This window comes from Pogona vitticeps, chromosome 1 (genome assembly GCF_051106095.1).
Source record: "Pogona vitticeps strain Pit_001003342236 chromosome 1, PviZW2.1, whole genome shotgun sequence".
NCBI classification, from domain to species: Eukaryota; Metazoa; Chordata; class Lepidosauria; order Squamata; family Agamidae; genus Pogona; species Pogona vitticeps.
Window position 1 is genome coordinate 341,528,916 of NC_135783.1, and position 13,656 is coordinate 341,542,571.

The 13,656-nt window shown below is 36.8% G+C and overlaps 1 protein-coding gene across 1 annotated transcript; it reads left to right on the forward strand.

Moving 5' to 3' along the window:
* The first annotated feature begins 49 nt into the window (after positions 1–49).
* On the forward strand, positions 50–10,407 carry COA8 (cytochrome c oxidase assembly factor 8). The gene is made up of 5 exons (XM_072986710.2): positions 50–332; positions 2,489–2,686; positions 3,203–3,266; positions 3,595–3,685; positions 9,243–10,407. The coding sequence occupies exons 1-5, from the start codon at positions 126–128 to the stop codon at positions 9,334–9,336; spliced, it is 654 nt and encodes a 217-aa protein (XP_072842811.2). The 5' UTR covers positions 50–125; the 3' UTR covers positions 9,337–10,407.
* The last annotated feature ends 3,249 nt before the right edge of the window (positions 10,408–13,656 follow it).

The following is a 13,656-nucleotide window of genomic DNA, read 5'->3' on the forward strand; positions in this document are numbered from 1 at the left end:
GCCCCTCCTCCTTTTGCCCCGCCCCCTTCTCGACGACGCTGCCGTAAAGCAACAGCAACTACGGCAAGGTAGTTGGGGGCCTCTGCGGGTTTTCCCCGCAGGCGGTGGCGCGCCTCTTCTTGCGCATGCGTGAGCGAGCGCCGTCGAGGATGGTGGTGGCGACGACGGTTGGAGGGAGCCTCGTCTGTTTAGGGCGCGCGGGTCTGGCCTTGCGCCGCCGCTCGCCGTCCTTCGGCTGCTGCTGCTCCTCCTCCTCCTCATCGCGTGTTGGGGTTTTTTCGCGGGCTGATGGGCCGCAGGGGACCGCGGCACCTTTGCCCTCACAAAGCCGGGTAACCGCGGGGAAAGAAGAGGGGCTTGTGGGACTTGTCGTGCAGAGGGATTGAAGGGACCTGAGGGGGACACATCCCCACTTGGGCAAGAACCTCGCTTAGGGACCTTAGGGCCGGTCAGGTCTACCTCACGGGTTGTTGTGAGAACCAAAATGCGGCCGTGAAGGACCCTTTTAGCTGTTTGCGGGAAAGCGATGGTGTCAGTGTTAAAAGAATAAATAAATACAAGTTAAAAGTCGGTGATAAAAATTCCTTGGGGCTCATGGTTGTCATGAAGTAGCCCAAACACCTTTCCTTCCATCATGTAACCAGCTCCCGTGTGTGCTTTTTAGATAAATTGTTAAACATTACTGCTTTGACTGGATTTTTGACTACTTGTGTGTTTTCGGTTTTGGTGTTTTCCGTTTCTCAGAGTGACATTTTTGTATACTTACTGATATTTCCCTCAATATTGCCAGTTAATGATGTAAAATACCTCCTTATTCATACTGTACTGGCTTTAATTGTGTTAGCCACCATTGAATACTCATTGTTTTCAACTTTAAATTTTGTCTTTCATTGTTGTAAGCCGCCTTGAGTCCTTTTCAAGGCTGGGGAAAAATATTTTGAATAAATACTACAAATAAACCCTGCTAAATGCAGTTAACTTTACTTCTGAATCTGGCTTGTTTGAAACAAAGGTGTTTGTTTTCTCTCATTTGCACCCAGCCTTTCTTAAAGAAGCTTAAAGCAGCTTTTGCAAGTCTTTAAGCACAAGACACAACAGTTGTCCTCTATCCTTCCCTACAACCTGTGTAACTGGGTGAGCTAAGACATAGGAAGGTAGGAACCTTCCTTCTAATGGACAGACTCCTGTTGATTAGTTGCACTCGTGTAAGTGCAGTGATATAAACTGGTAATGAAGAATTGCTACTAGTTTATTAGTTATTGCTTGTATTGCTTCTGCACATCAACTCAGGTGACTGATGTACAATAAAGGATAAAAGCGGCATCTTGTTAACATGCCAACAAAATACCATTGCAACTTAAATCATTGCCCTTATGCCTGGTAACCAACCAACAGGATTCTTGCCTGTGAATCTAGCCGCCTAGAGTGGTCGAAATGACTAGATAGGCGGGGTATAAATACAATTAATAATAATAATAATAATAATAATAATAATAATAATAATAATAATAATAATAATAATAATAATAATAATAATAATAATAATAATAATCAGATTGTTGACCTATTTATAGCTTAGAAAGAACAAAGAAAAGACTGTGTGGCCCCCAAAGTTTACACAAATGTAAGAATGGGTAATGTCATTTATTAGAACACTAAAAAGCAAACACAATGCAACCTTTTTTGGAGAAAATCTCACTTCTTTAGGCTTAGTACAGCCCTTTCAAGAACAGTGTGGAAAATTTGTACACAGGAGTTCAAACATTGGTGGTACATCTCTGAGGCTGTGGTTTCAAGCCCTATTGTAGCATGGTTTAGAATTTTTATACCCTTATGACCAATCCTGCCAACCTAGCAGTTCGAAAGCATGCCCTAGAGTCGGACACGACTAAACTACAATGTATTCATACTTAAAACTCATTTGGTATAAAGACTTAAATAGTTTACCTTATAGTAAATCCCGTATACAGTTCAGAGTTCTATTAAAAAGTCTCACTGGTTAAGAATGTTTAAAATTTGGATCCAATCTGCAAAATATTTTTATGAAGGAGTACCGTATGTTGTTAGTCTATGCCACTTAATTAACCATGTATTATGAGTAGGGGGAGGATTTCTATGGCATGTATTTTTTTTCTGCAACCTATGTTTAGCTTATGGGTGGGTTTGAACATGTTTATGAGTAATCTGGTGAAAAAGGCCAGATTACTCATAAACATATTTGAACTTGCTTATGGGTTCAAATGTGAGTTGCAGAGAAAATGTGAAATGTCATAGAAATCCTCCCCCTATTTATGAGTTTTCAAGAAAGCCATGCCCTTTACTTTGCAAGATTGGAGTGGGATTGCTAATGATAAAACCACAAATTAGAAATAAGTTGATGGCAGATAAAAACAATGGTGGGGTTTCACATAAATTGCCATTGAAATTGTTTGTAATGCTTTTGAATTAAAAATAAATAAAATTGCATCTTTTTTCTTTTTTTCTAAAGCCTTCTAGTTTTTGTCCTCCTTCAAGTTCTTGCCATGATTGGATTGGTCCTCCTGATCGATGTTCAAACCTCCGACCAATAATATTTTATATTCCTAAACAAGAATCCCTTTTGGAACAAAGACTAAGAGAGTTTAGACAAGAAACTCAGATTTGGAACCAACAGTTCTGGGCCAACCAAAATATTTCATTTAGAAAGGTGAGCTTGTAGGTGATGTATAAAACCACTTGGTGGTGCTGGAAACCTTTTAACAGCTTTCAGGGAGAAGAGCCTCAAAATATTTTTTTGCTGTTCCAATTTTAGGCCTAGTTGTACAGTATGTTGTTCTTCACACTAAAAGAGAATTGTAATATTCTTTCATAATCTCTCATAAAATATAGTTTATTGATTAAAAATGAAAGGAAAACCTTAATGATCCACCTAGCATACAAAGGTCTAACAAACTTTTCTCATTTACTGAGGAAAGTATTGCTGTGCAGGTTTGATTTGTTGGTCATTAATCCCAGTTTTGTAGTTGTAGATAAGTAGGACAAAGTGATGTCTTCTGTTTCAATTGCTTAAGTAACTTCTATCCTGAAAAGCATTTTATTAGCCAGTGTATATGTATGAAGGATGATTATTAAGTCTTACACCTACTAGCAAGAAGGGGTGGGATGAAATCATATCATTAATATACTAATAACCTATATGTTATATTTCCCAATCCTGTTTCAGGAAAAAGAAGAATTTGTTCACTCCAGATTAAAAGCCAAAGGTCTACAGCCAAGAGATGAAAATGGTTAGATCATTGATTCTACACTTTCTTGAAAGAAAGGTCCAAATTAACTGTATTTTTTATAGTTTAGAAAATGTAGGTCAAGGAATGGTGCCACGCCTTTTAGAGCCAGACAGGAAAACATATGTCTGTATTTTCAGCTTTTAAAAGTGTGGTTTGGGATGATATTTGGCATGGGTTTGCTAATGTACCACATAATTTCAGTCTCCGATCTTCAGATTCCATTTGTACAGAGTAATTGATGTCAGCACCTCGTGTTTTAAAGTATGTGCTGGCATAACAACATGTCCATTTGACTTAACGAGATTTTGTTTGTTTGCTTCCCTTGCAGGCCAGAAAGCCACACTGAATGCAGAAGAAATGGCTGAATTTTACAAAGCATTTCTAAGTAAAAATGTGAAAAAACATAAACGTTACAACAGGTGAGGGTGTGACATACATTTCAGAAACATCTTTCTCTCCTTAATTTTCAAATCAATTTAATCTGTTTCCTCCATATCACCTTTTAAAACCCACTACTATAAAAAAACAGTTTATTGATCTGGCCAGTAATTAAACCACTTGTTTCTCTTCTTCCATCTGTTTTCTTATCATGTTTAGTGTATTCCTAACCCTTTCCTACTTACATTTTGTCAAGATAAGAAGCCCTTGAAGAAGAGACCATGAGGCCTTCAGGAACATTGCATCTGGCACATTGTTCACACAATATAGATGGTAGATTATATACCAGTGTGTCAGATGGTTAATATGAAAATAAAGAGTGATAGCATTAATCATTCTTCATTTACCTTATCCTTTTCAGCAGTGGCATCTCAAATACTAAAGATAATTAGGGAAAAATGTTAATTCATTTATTTTGCAAATTAGTTGGCAGGAGAGCTCACTGAGTTGGAGTATCTGGATCCAGGGATGAGGAGTTGGATTCTCCAGTGATTTCACAACGATTTGGAGGCATTAAAAAGTGAGAGTTCACTCCTCTGTTTCACAGATCCCAAGGACTTCCCAGGTCAGATGGAATCCCTAGGATTCACTGAACCTAGAGGAGGGGAGAGCAAGTTTTTAATGCTCACAAAATGGCCATGGCTCAAGCACAGATGCACCACATTATGTGGCATAACTTGTGAAACAGAATTCCAGTTATTCTTTTTCTCCATATTCTGTCCTTATAGTAGGCTCTTGTCTAGAGTATAGGTTATACATAAGGACAATGAAATAAGATGACCTCTTTGTTTTAAAATGATTGGTAGCTTTTCATGATCCATGCAGATAAAGGCATTATTGTAATCTATAAAGTACAAAAACATTCTTGTCTGCAAGTCTTTGGAATACTGTAGTAACCAATGTACAGTTGCAATATGCGTTTTCTATAGCTTGAACATCTGGAATTTTTTACTATATGTAGTAAAAATATTGAACATCACTTTGCTTTCATGGAAGATTAATGTAATAATCTTATAGTTGCCATAGTCTTTGGTGTTTCATTTCTTTGGGATTGGAATAAAAATTGAACATTTTTAATCTGCAGACAATTGTTCCATTTTCCATATTTTATGCAGTATTCTCAGGATTTTGAAAGATCCAGCTATTGTAAATTGAAATAGTTCTACTGGTATCTTCTCTATTTCTGGTGATTAATTTCTTCCAATTACTTTGAGAAAAGCTTTCATTTTACTTTCTAAAATTGTGAGTTCTCTATCTCTGTATTGACTTAAATCCTGTTGTGGGTTAAATCCGCATGTGGAGTGGGAATGACATCAGCATGAGTAGGAAATTGCTGCTGATTAAAGGCTTCCTGTGGCAATTTTGCAGTGCATGTAGTCTTGTCGCTTTGTGTACAAATCCCATGAACTCTGAAATTACCAAAGGAATCCTTTAATCAGTGATATTTTGCTGCTGCTGTTATTTGTGTTGCACACATGGAGCTGTGCAGCAGCATTTCAGCTACTGTTTTTATATTGTCTTTATCTTCCTGATCTGGTAATATATTCCCCATTAATTTGTTTGATTGTATGAAACATATTTTTATTTATTTGTTTGTTTATTTATTTATTTTATTTTATTTTATTTATATCCCGCCCACTCTACCCAAAGGTCTCCTTCTGTCTTTTGGCCTCATTATTATCGCTGTGATTTTTTTAAATTCAGACATGCCAGTTGCTGAAAATTTGCATTAAAATTCTCCTCCTATTTATGTCACCTTTTACTTTTATTTGTTGCTTGTTGTTAAAAAGAGTTTCATTACTACCTAGGTAGGCTTTTCTTTTCTTTTGACTACAGGAATTGACTAATCTCTCTGGGTTTAATCCTCAGCTCTTCTGGTTGATGATTAAATGAATTTAGTATTTAAATCTGTTCTTTATGTGGTCTTTAAGCGCTTTAAGCACTTTGGGAATGTAATTTAAGTTATGTTTTGGTACTATGATACTTCTACTGTTATTCCTCAGCTTTATGTTAAGTTTTGATATTAACAATTCATGGTCTGTATACAGTCCATTCCTGGTCTTCGTTTTTGAAGAAAAAATAGAGCATTTCCGTCTTCCACTTCAAATTTTATATCCATTTGTCTCTGTTAGCCATCTGGAGATATTCACATGTACTACTGTCAATTTAGTTACTTGAAACATAGATTTGTAATATAAAGAGCACTTCTCAAATTTCTGTGGGTTGCTCTCTTTTCTTTCTAACTCTTAGCCAAATTCTCTAGTGGCAGTTTCTTGTTTATTATCAGCCCTTGCATTCTAGTTACCTTTGGTTGCCAGTGCATCCTGTTTTAAATTCCTTCTGGGCACTTTTGTGAAAGTTTCCATTTTTTCTTCTTCAGCACCTGTAGACTTGAGCATCAGTTACATGATGATTATAATGATAGGCTTTTCATCAACCTTGACTGGTAATAATTAGTCGGATTTCACATATAATCCTTAACTACTTTTGCTACATCATGTATTAGAACCACCCTGTTTTTTCTGAGTTTATAATTTCCAGAGTAAAATACTTTGTAATTATTTGAGTGAAAACATCCTACTCCAGTCCATTTCACACAAAGTATTCTAACATTTGTTTATTGTTTCTTTTGCTTTATGGAGTCTCTTCTTAAATATCTTTTTGTTTTACTTTGGATTGTCTCATCATAGACTAGACAGAGTACAAAAGCATTTCAAAGTGGTTGTTTACCATTGCTTCCTTCTGTACAATACTAAAAAGAGTTAGCTGGAGTGTCAGTACAATTCTCTTTAAAAAATCATCCACCAGTGTCACCTTCCATGACTGCTGCTGCCCATTAGCTGCTGTTCCAGAATTTCTCTGCCCTCATCACCATTGGAATGATTGATTCTCATCTCTATCCATTAATTCCTGGATGAATGCATTTTTGTCTGGTGACTGATCTTTGACCATTTTGCTGTAAGTGACCCTGCTTGGACTCTAGATTCATATCAGAGTCCAGCTTCCTGAGAGAATATTGATCTATTTATCAGACAGTGCAACCCCCCACTTTCCATGTTAAGTGGAGGACATTTCTCTTTTCTAGAGCATATATTCACAGTTTTACTTCCTTAAACCTATGGCTAGAAAAAGGTAGAAGCAAGCCCTCTGATAAATAAAATGTATTGTTTGGACAGACACAGTATTGCTTCTCCTCTTGTTTCTCTGCTTGTTCTTCCATAAACTAGAATTTCCTGAATTTCTTAAAGTTTCCAGTTTTTTCCAAAAAATTAAATTTTTTACTTGGAGGGAATTTTTCCATAATTTTTTCCTGCACTTTTTATCTACTTGGCAGTAAACCCTCAGAACCTGGTGGAAATTACTTCTGAATAGAGATTTATAGGGTTTACAGTAAGAATATTTAGGAGAATAGCCTAAATAATTATAGACCTATATATCAAATTCCCACTTGAATCCAGTTTTTTTAAACCACTGTGTTGTGCAAAGTCATCATTCCATTAAGAATCAGGATCTTTGCTATATCATCATTTATTATTTATAGTTTTTCCTGGTATATTAAGCACCAATGAAAAATTTAAAGCCATAACTCTCTACACAGATTTACAATTTTGTAGAACAAATATACAAAGAAAGGAACAGTAGTAACATTAAATATCATCAAGAAGCAAAATAACTTCCTTAGGAAGAGTAACACAGAATTAGCTTTGAATGCAGTCTGTCCACACCTGGGATTAAATCATAATGAGGTCAACGTGTCTTGAATAGATAGATGTAGAACAGATGTTCTAGACTTTTGAAAATTGCATCTATGAAAAAGATCTTTCCCAAAATGGCTCACAAAAGGACAAAGCAAAACAATAATAAAGCAGCAGTAAAAATCATACAATATTAGAAGATTTATAAAGCCCTAAACAGTTTAGGACCTCAATACTTGGCGGAACGCTTACTCCCAACTAGCTCTACCCGTGTCACCCGCATGAGCCAGGAGGTGAGGCTGAGGAGCCTGACGCCGAGGGAGGCCCAGAAGGAAAGAGCTAGAAACCGGGCCTTCTTGGCGGTGGCTCCTCGCCTCTGGAATAACCTACCTCCGGAGATTCGCGCTACACCCTCTCTGGGAACTTTTAAGAACCAACTAAAAACGTGGATGTATAGGCAGGCCTTCCCTTCCAGTTAATTCCTGTCCTCTTTCCTTTTTTTCCTCTTTATTTGATTTATTTTGTGTTTTGCCCATTGCAAAATCATTTAATTAATTAATTGTTATAAATTTTTCTTGAACTTGTTATGTTTTATGTTGTAAGCCGCCTAGAGTGGTTGAAATGACTAGATAGGCGGGGTATAAATACAATTAATAATAATAATAATAATAATAATAATAATAATAATAATAATAATAATAATAATAATAATAATAATAATAATAATAATAATAATAATAATAATTTAAAAACTCATCATCAGCAAAAATGTATTATTCTACCATATTTTGAATACCTCACAGATCAACCAATGATCTTCTTGTTACGTATCATCACATTTCATACAGTATATTGATCCTGATACGATTGTAACAGTGAAATAATTTGCTTTTAATCACACAAAATCCAAAGGTAGAAATAAAGTATTTTAAAATGTTGTTTAGCTCTGCCATTGTAGTGGGGATTTTATTTATTTATTTATTTATTTATTTATTTGATTTATACCCCGCCTATCTGGGCGATTCGTCCACTCTAGAAAAGGATCATGTGACAATAACTTTAATAAATATAAATGGTGAATAATAAATATAAATTCGCAAGGAGCCTTCCAGTTGTCACTATTGTAGAATTTTATTGCTTAATATCATAAACTTTATATATGCTATAGTTAAGAATATTTTTTGGAGTACCTGATATCGGGTGGTATCCCAAACTTTCCTCCTGTAAATGGAAAGCTGCCACCTCATCACAGATGACTTTTGACCTAGGAGGCAAATTCCCTGGTTGGAAAAAGTGATTTGTACCAAATCTTTCTCCTCTGCCACTCTCAAACACAACTCTTACACTATTTTAGATTATTATGCTCTCCATCCTTCCAGAGCAGAGGGCATAAGGGAGGAAAGAAGAGTTCTGCCAGTGGGAATGACCCTTAATAGAACTCTGACTGGGGTGTTCCCAGAAGCAAATACAGAATCTGGATCAAGCAATTCTTAATAAAAAGTCTGTTCTGAGGATAGATGTTCAATTAGATTAAAGGAGTTGCCTGTTCGACCAAATTGTTGATTCCTTTGTTATTGTGTAATGAGTGTTAAAGCTTATATAACTACAGAGATATCTAATCATCAGGTTTGTTTAATGCCTGTGTCTGTAATATGTAGATGCTTGCCTGGAGCCATACATTGTAGACATGCAGTGGAACATCTTTATAGATGCTTTAAAGCATAAAAGTCAAAATGTTCTTAATTTTGCTTTAATTGGGGAAGAAAAGTGAAAAGAAGTAACTATTTCACAATATCTAATTTTATGTTGCAACTGTTGTTTATGTTTTGAATTTGTAATGCAGGGATTGGTACAAACGGAATTTTACCATAACATTCCTCATGGGACAAGTAGCATTGGAGAAAGCTTGGAAGAGCCTTGGATTGAAAAAAAAGTGAAGCTTAAAAGTAGCCCATCACATTATTGGGCATATTTATTACAAGGTCTGACAATCACTGGACTCTAAATTGCAACTATTCAACTATGACTGTTTCTTGGATTCGTATGTTTGAAGCTGAGTTTGTGGGGGTTGTGTGACGCTTCTTCTACAAAATATTCTGCTAGTTGAGAGCTAGCTAGTGTACCTGTACCTCATAATGATGCCTTTGATATGAAACATCAGTTAGTTTGCTACAGTGTGTAAGTTGTCATCTTGCAAGCAGTCAGATGTGGCTCTGTGCCAAATTGAAGCCCCCTGTGTTTTTCTTGTTATCAAATGACAGTAATCTCACTTCACACATTAATATCAAGATACAAAGAATACCCCTTAACTTTGTTTAAGGCCACTTTTTTATCAGTATTTTCAACCCTCTGCCTACTTAAAGAGAACAAAATTTCATAGTCCTTCTGAGTTTTTGATACTTACTTGCATTCTGATTTTTACAATAATTCGGTATAAATTGACAGAATACTTCAAATATACAGAATACTTGTGCTTTCTAAAGAACACTCCCCATTAAAGAACAAATCCTGCCTCCCATGGAAAGACCGTGCAAATAAATGTGTTAGTTGTCTTGTAGGATTTTCTGGGAAAGAATACAGAGTCTGTGCAATAATGTAATTAAATTAGTGAAGATAATATTAAGTTCCTGTGACTTCATAGGAAATGTAATTCCACCCCCCAACTTGTCCTCTATATTAGGACAGTCATGTGTATTGACTATATAAATTAAAGACACGCTGGTGCATTGGAGTGTATTTGTCTGCTTTAATTGCATAAGAGATGAGTTCACAAGCAAATCTGCATTCTCAAGTTAATTACTCTAATTTGGGCCTTAGGGTGTTTTTTTCCTCTCTTTAGTTTTTAAGCAAAGATTAAATCCAATGTTGGCCCGCCCTGCTAAATTATATCCAAACATTCTTATATATACACTGTATTTTGTGCAGATAATTATTGGCAAAACATCCTGTAGGCTTCTTGCATGCACTCCCCTTTCTTTCATGTGTTGATAATAAATTATTCCTAACAACTTGGAGTTGGTACTTCATGAATTTTATGGATAAATAACCTTCTCATTTGTTGGTATGTCTGCATATGATACATTTGGGTGTAAGAATGGGTGGCATTACATGCATTTTCAGTATGTATGCTGATCTCTGCAAGATTATGCTTATGAACTAAGGTGAAACAAATTATTAATGCAGCTTGGCAATTCCTACATTATGACTTGAAAAGATTTAACATTATCAAATTATTTGTCAGTATAAACTGTAAGTGATGATGGAAACAAGGAATCTATTTTCCAATGGAACTATTAGGTGAAAGACTTAATGAGTACAACAGTGCTGAGAAACTGAAAGAAATTAATTCCTGCTGTTTTCAATATTTTTTTTCTTTTAATCTTGTGCTTTCTCCTTGTAAATGATGGAACAGGTTGTCCTCTTTGTTTAAAACAAAACAAAAAACCCAGCTGTTATCTAAAAGACAATCCTAGCTCAAGAATGCATCAGCTCTATCAGATTTGGAATAGGTACCAGCAGAAACACCCTTGATGCTAGCAGATGTGCCCTTTTGCTGGCAGAATCATCTGCTGCTGCTGCCTGATCTGAGGCCACAGCATCCTTAGTATAAGGCATAACTGATTCTTCTCTTTGGCAATTTAGAACTATCCCTGACGCCACACATACAGGAAGAGTTTTAAAAGATAATATTAAAGTAATCCTTTCAGAATGATGATTCGTCAAACTAAATTGATGTGTCAGCATCATTCTCCTTGTGCGACAAGAAACAGTTTTTCTATGTTTTTTTTCCTTCATGAACATAAGAACCCACTGTTAAATTAATGGCTTCTGCATTATAATTGCTGATTATAAATAATACATCAAAGCATTTAGGAACATGGCCTTCCCTATGGACTTTTCATAATAATTTTGCACCTGGCTGCAGCTGTAACAGCTCTTGTGTCTAAATCAAATGGGGAAGAACATTGGCATTGACTGTTTACAGAGATACAGATTTGCTTTTCAAAGGGATTTAAAATATATCTTCTGAAAACAGAAAATAAACTCACACCCTGTATTTTTGTACTGTTTTCCAATAAGATTGCAAGTCTTTTACACAGATTAAATAAAATAGTTATTTTAGCAATATTTAAACTAGTTTTAGATGGCTTGGTTATTAGATTCCAGGCATGGTTTTGTTCTCTACTATTAACTGGATCTCAATGAGATACTCATTTCACTGCATTGAAAGAGGAAGTGGAAAGGGAGTAAAGAGGATGATTAAAGCTTAAGTAAAGGGTCTTAATGAATGTCTCTGTGTGATCTCTGCTCCTTTATTAAAGAATGTGTGTGTGTGTGTTTGTATAGAAACATTGAGTCAATAAACAAAACCAATGATGAGTCAACAAAATATCTTCATAACCGTATACTGTATAACAAGTTCCAAAACAGCTAGAATTTAAAATATACAGTATATATATATGAAAGACTCTTATAAAATAGAGAAATCTATTTTTATACTATAAATCAGAAGATTTTAGATATGTAGAAAATGAACCAAATCTTCCTAGCACACTATTATCCCTATTTTTATTTTCAGTTTTAGAACCCACCCACCACATTGTAAATCTCTCAATGTCTAGGCAAAACAAGAAGTGCTGTTTATGATTCATCACTAACCCTGAAATAGGAGAAAGCAGTACTGTATCTGAAAATGTTTTGCACAATTGTCTGCAGCCAATATCAAACTCTCAACTTGTATTTGTTGTTTGACTTGTGATGAACAGCACAGTCCTGATACAGCGTGCAGGCACCTATGTACAGAAGCAGCATCTCTGAAGAGGAATAAGATGGTTCTGCACCTTCAGCTTTACTGGAAAACAGTTGGGCCACAAGTCCAAACAATTTTGACAAAAGCAGGATACTCCAGTGGTAATTTAGAATAATGATGTAGACTAAGACACTGCAAAAGCCTTTGACTGTGTGGACCACAGCAAACTATGGCAAGTTCTTTAAGAAATGGGAGTGCCTGACCACCTTATCTATCTCCTGAGAAATCTATGTGGGACAGAAAGCAACAGTTAGAACTGGATATGGAACAACTGATTGGTTCAAAATTGGGAAAGGAGTAGGACAAGGCTGTATATTGTCTCTCTACTAATTTAACTTATATGTAGAATGCATCATGTGAAAGGCTGGACTGGATGAATCCCAAGCCGGAATTAAAATTGCCAGAAGAAATACCAACAACCTCTGATATGCAGATGATAACACTCTGATGGCAGAAAGTGAGGTGGAATTAAAGAACCTCCTAATGAGGGTGAAAGAGGAGAGCGCCAAAATGGTCTGAAGCTCAACATCAAAAAAGCTAAGATCATGGCCACTGGTCCCATCACCTCCTGGCAAATAGAATAGGATGATATGGAGGCAGTGACAGATTTTACTTTCTTGGTCTCCATGATCACTACAGATAGTGACAGCAGCCCCGAAATTAAAATACTCCTGCTTCTTGGGAGGAAAGCAATGACAAACCTAGACAGCATCTTAAAAAGCAGAGACATCACCTTGCCAACAAAGGTCCGCATAGTCAAAGCTATGGTTTTTCCAGTGGCGATGTATGGAAGTGAGAGCTGGACCATAAAGAAGGCTTACCACCGAAGAATAGTAGGCATCCTTCAGTCTTGAAAGACTATGGTAGCGTACTCTGTATGGAGGACTTGGAACAGCGTCTAGTGTGGCTGAGGAGGCCAATTCGAGAGTGACAATCCCTTCCACACTGGAGACAAATCCAATCTGTCCCCTGTCCAGCTCCCTGGTTTTGCTTCCTTTGTGACTTCCTCTTTGCCTCAGCCTGCTGGACAAGGGTCTCTTCAAATTGGGAGAGGCCGTGATGTACTGCCTGCCTCCAGGCTGAACGATCAGATGTCAGAGTTTCCCATCTGTTGAGGTCTATTCCTAAGGCCTTCAGATCCCGCTTGCAGATATCCTTGTATCGCAGCTGTGGTCTCCCTCTGGGGCGATTTCCCTGCACTAATTCTCCATATAGGAGATCCTTTGGAATCCGACCATCAGCCATTCTCACAACGTGCCCAAGCCAGCGTAGACGTCGCTGTTTCAGTAATGTATGCATGCTGAAAATTCCAGCTTGTTCTAGGACTACTCTATTTGGAACTCTGTCCTGCCAGGTGATACCAAAAATCCGTCGTAGGCAACGCATATGGAAGGTGTTCAGCTTCCTCTCCTGCCGGGCACAAAGGGTCCAGGACTCGCTGCAGTAC

Excerpts from the sequence above, each read along its gene's own strand:
- COA8 (XM_072986710.2), top strand. The coding sequence starts at position 126 with ATGCGTGAGCGAGCGCCGTCGAGGATGGTGGTGGCGACGACGGTTGGA. Across the intron at positions 333-2,488 it reads CTTTGCCCTCACAAAGCCGG|CCTTCTAGTTTTTGTCCTCC; the intron begins GTAACCGCGGGG and ends TTTTTTCTAAAG. Across the intron at positions 3,267-3,594 it reads ACAGCCAAGAGATGAAAATG|GCCAGAAAGCCACACTGAAT; the intron begins GTTAGATCATTG and ends CTTCCCTTGCAG.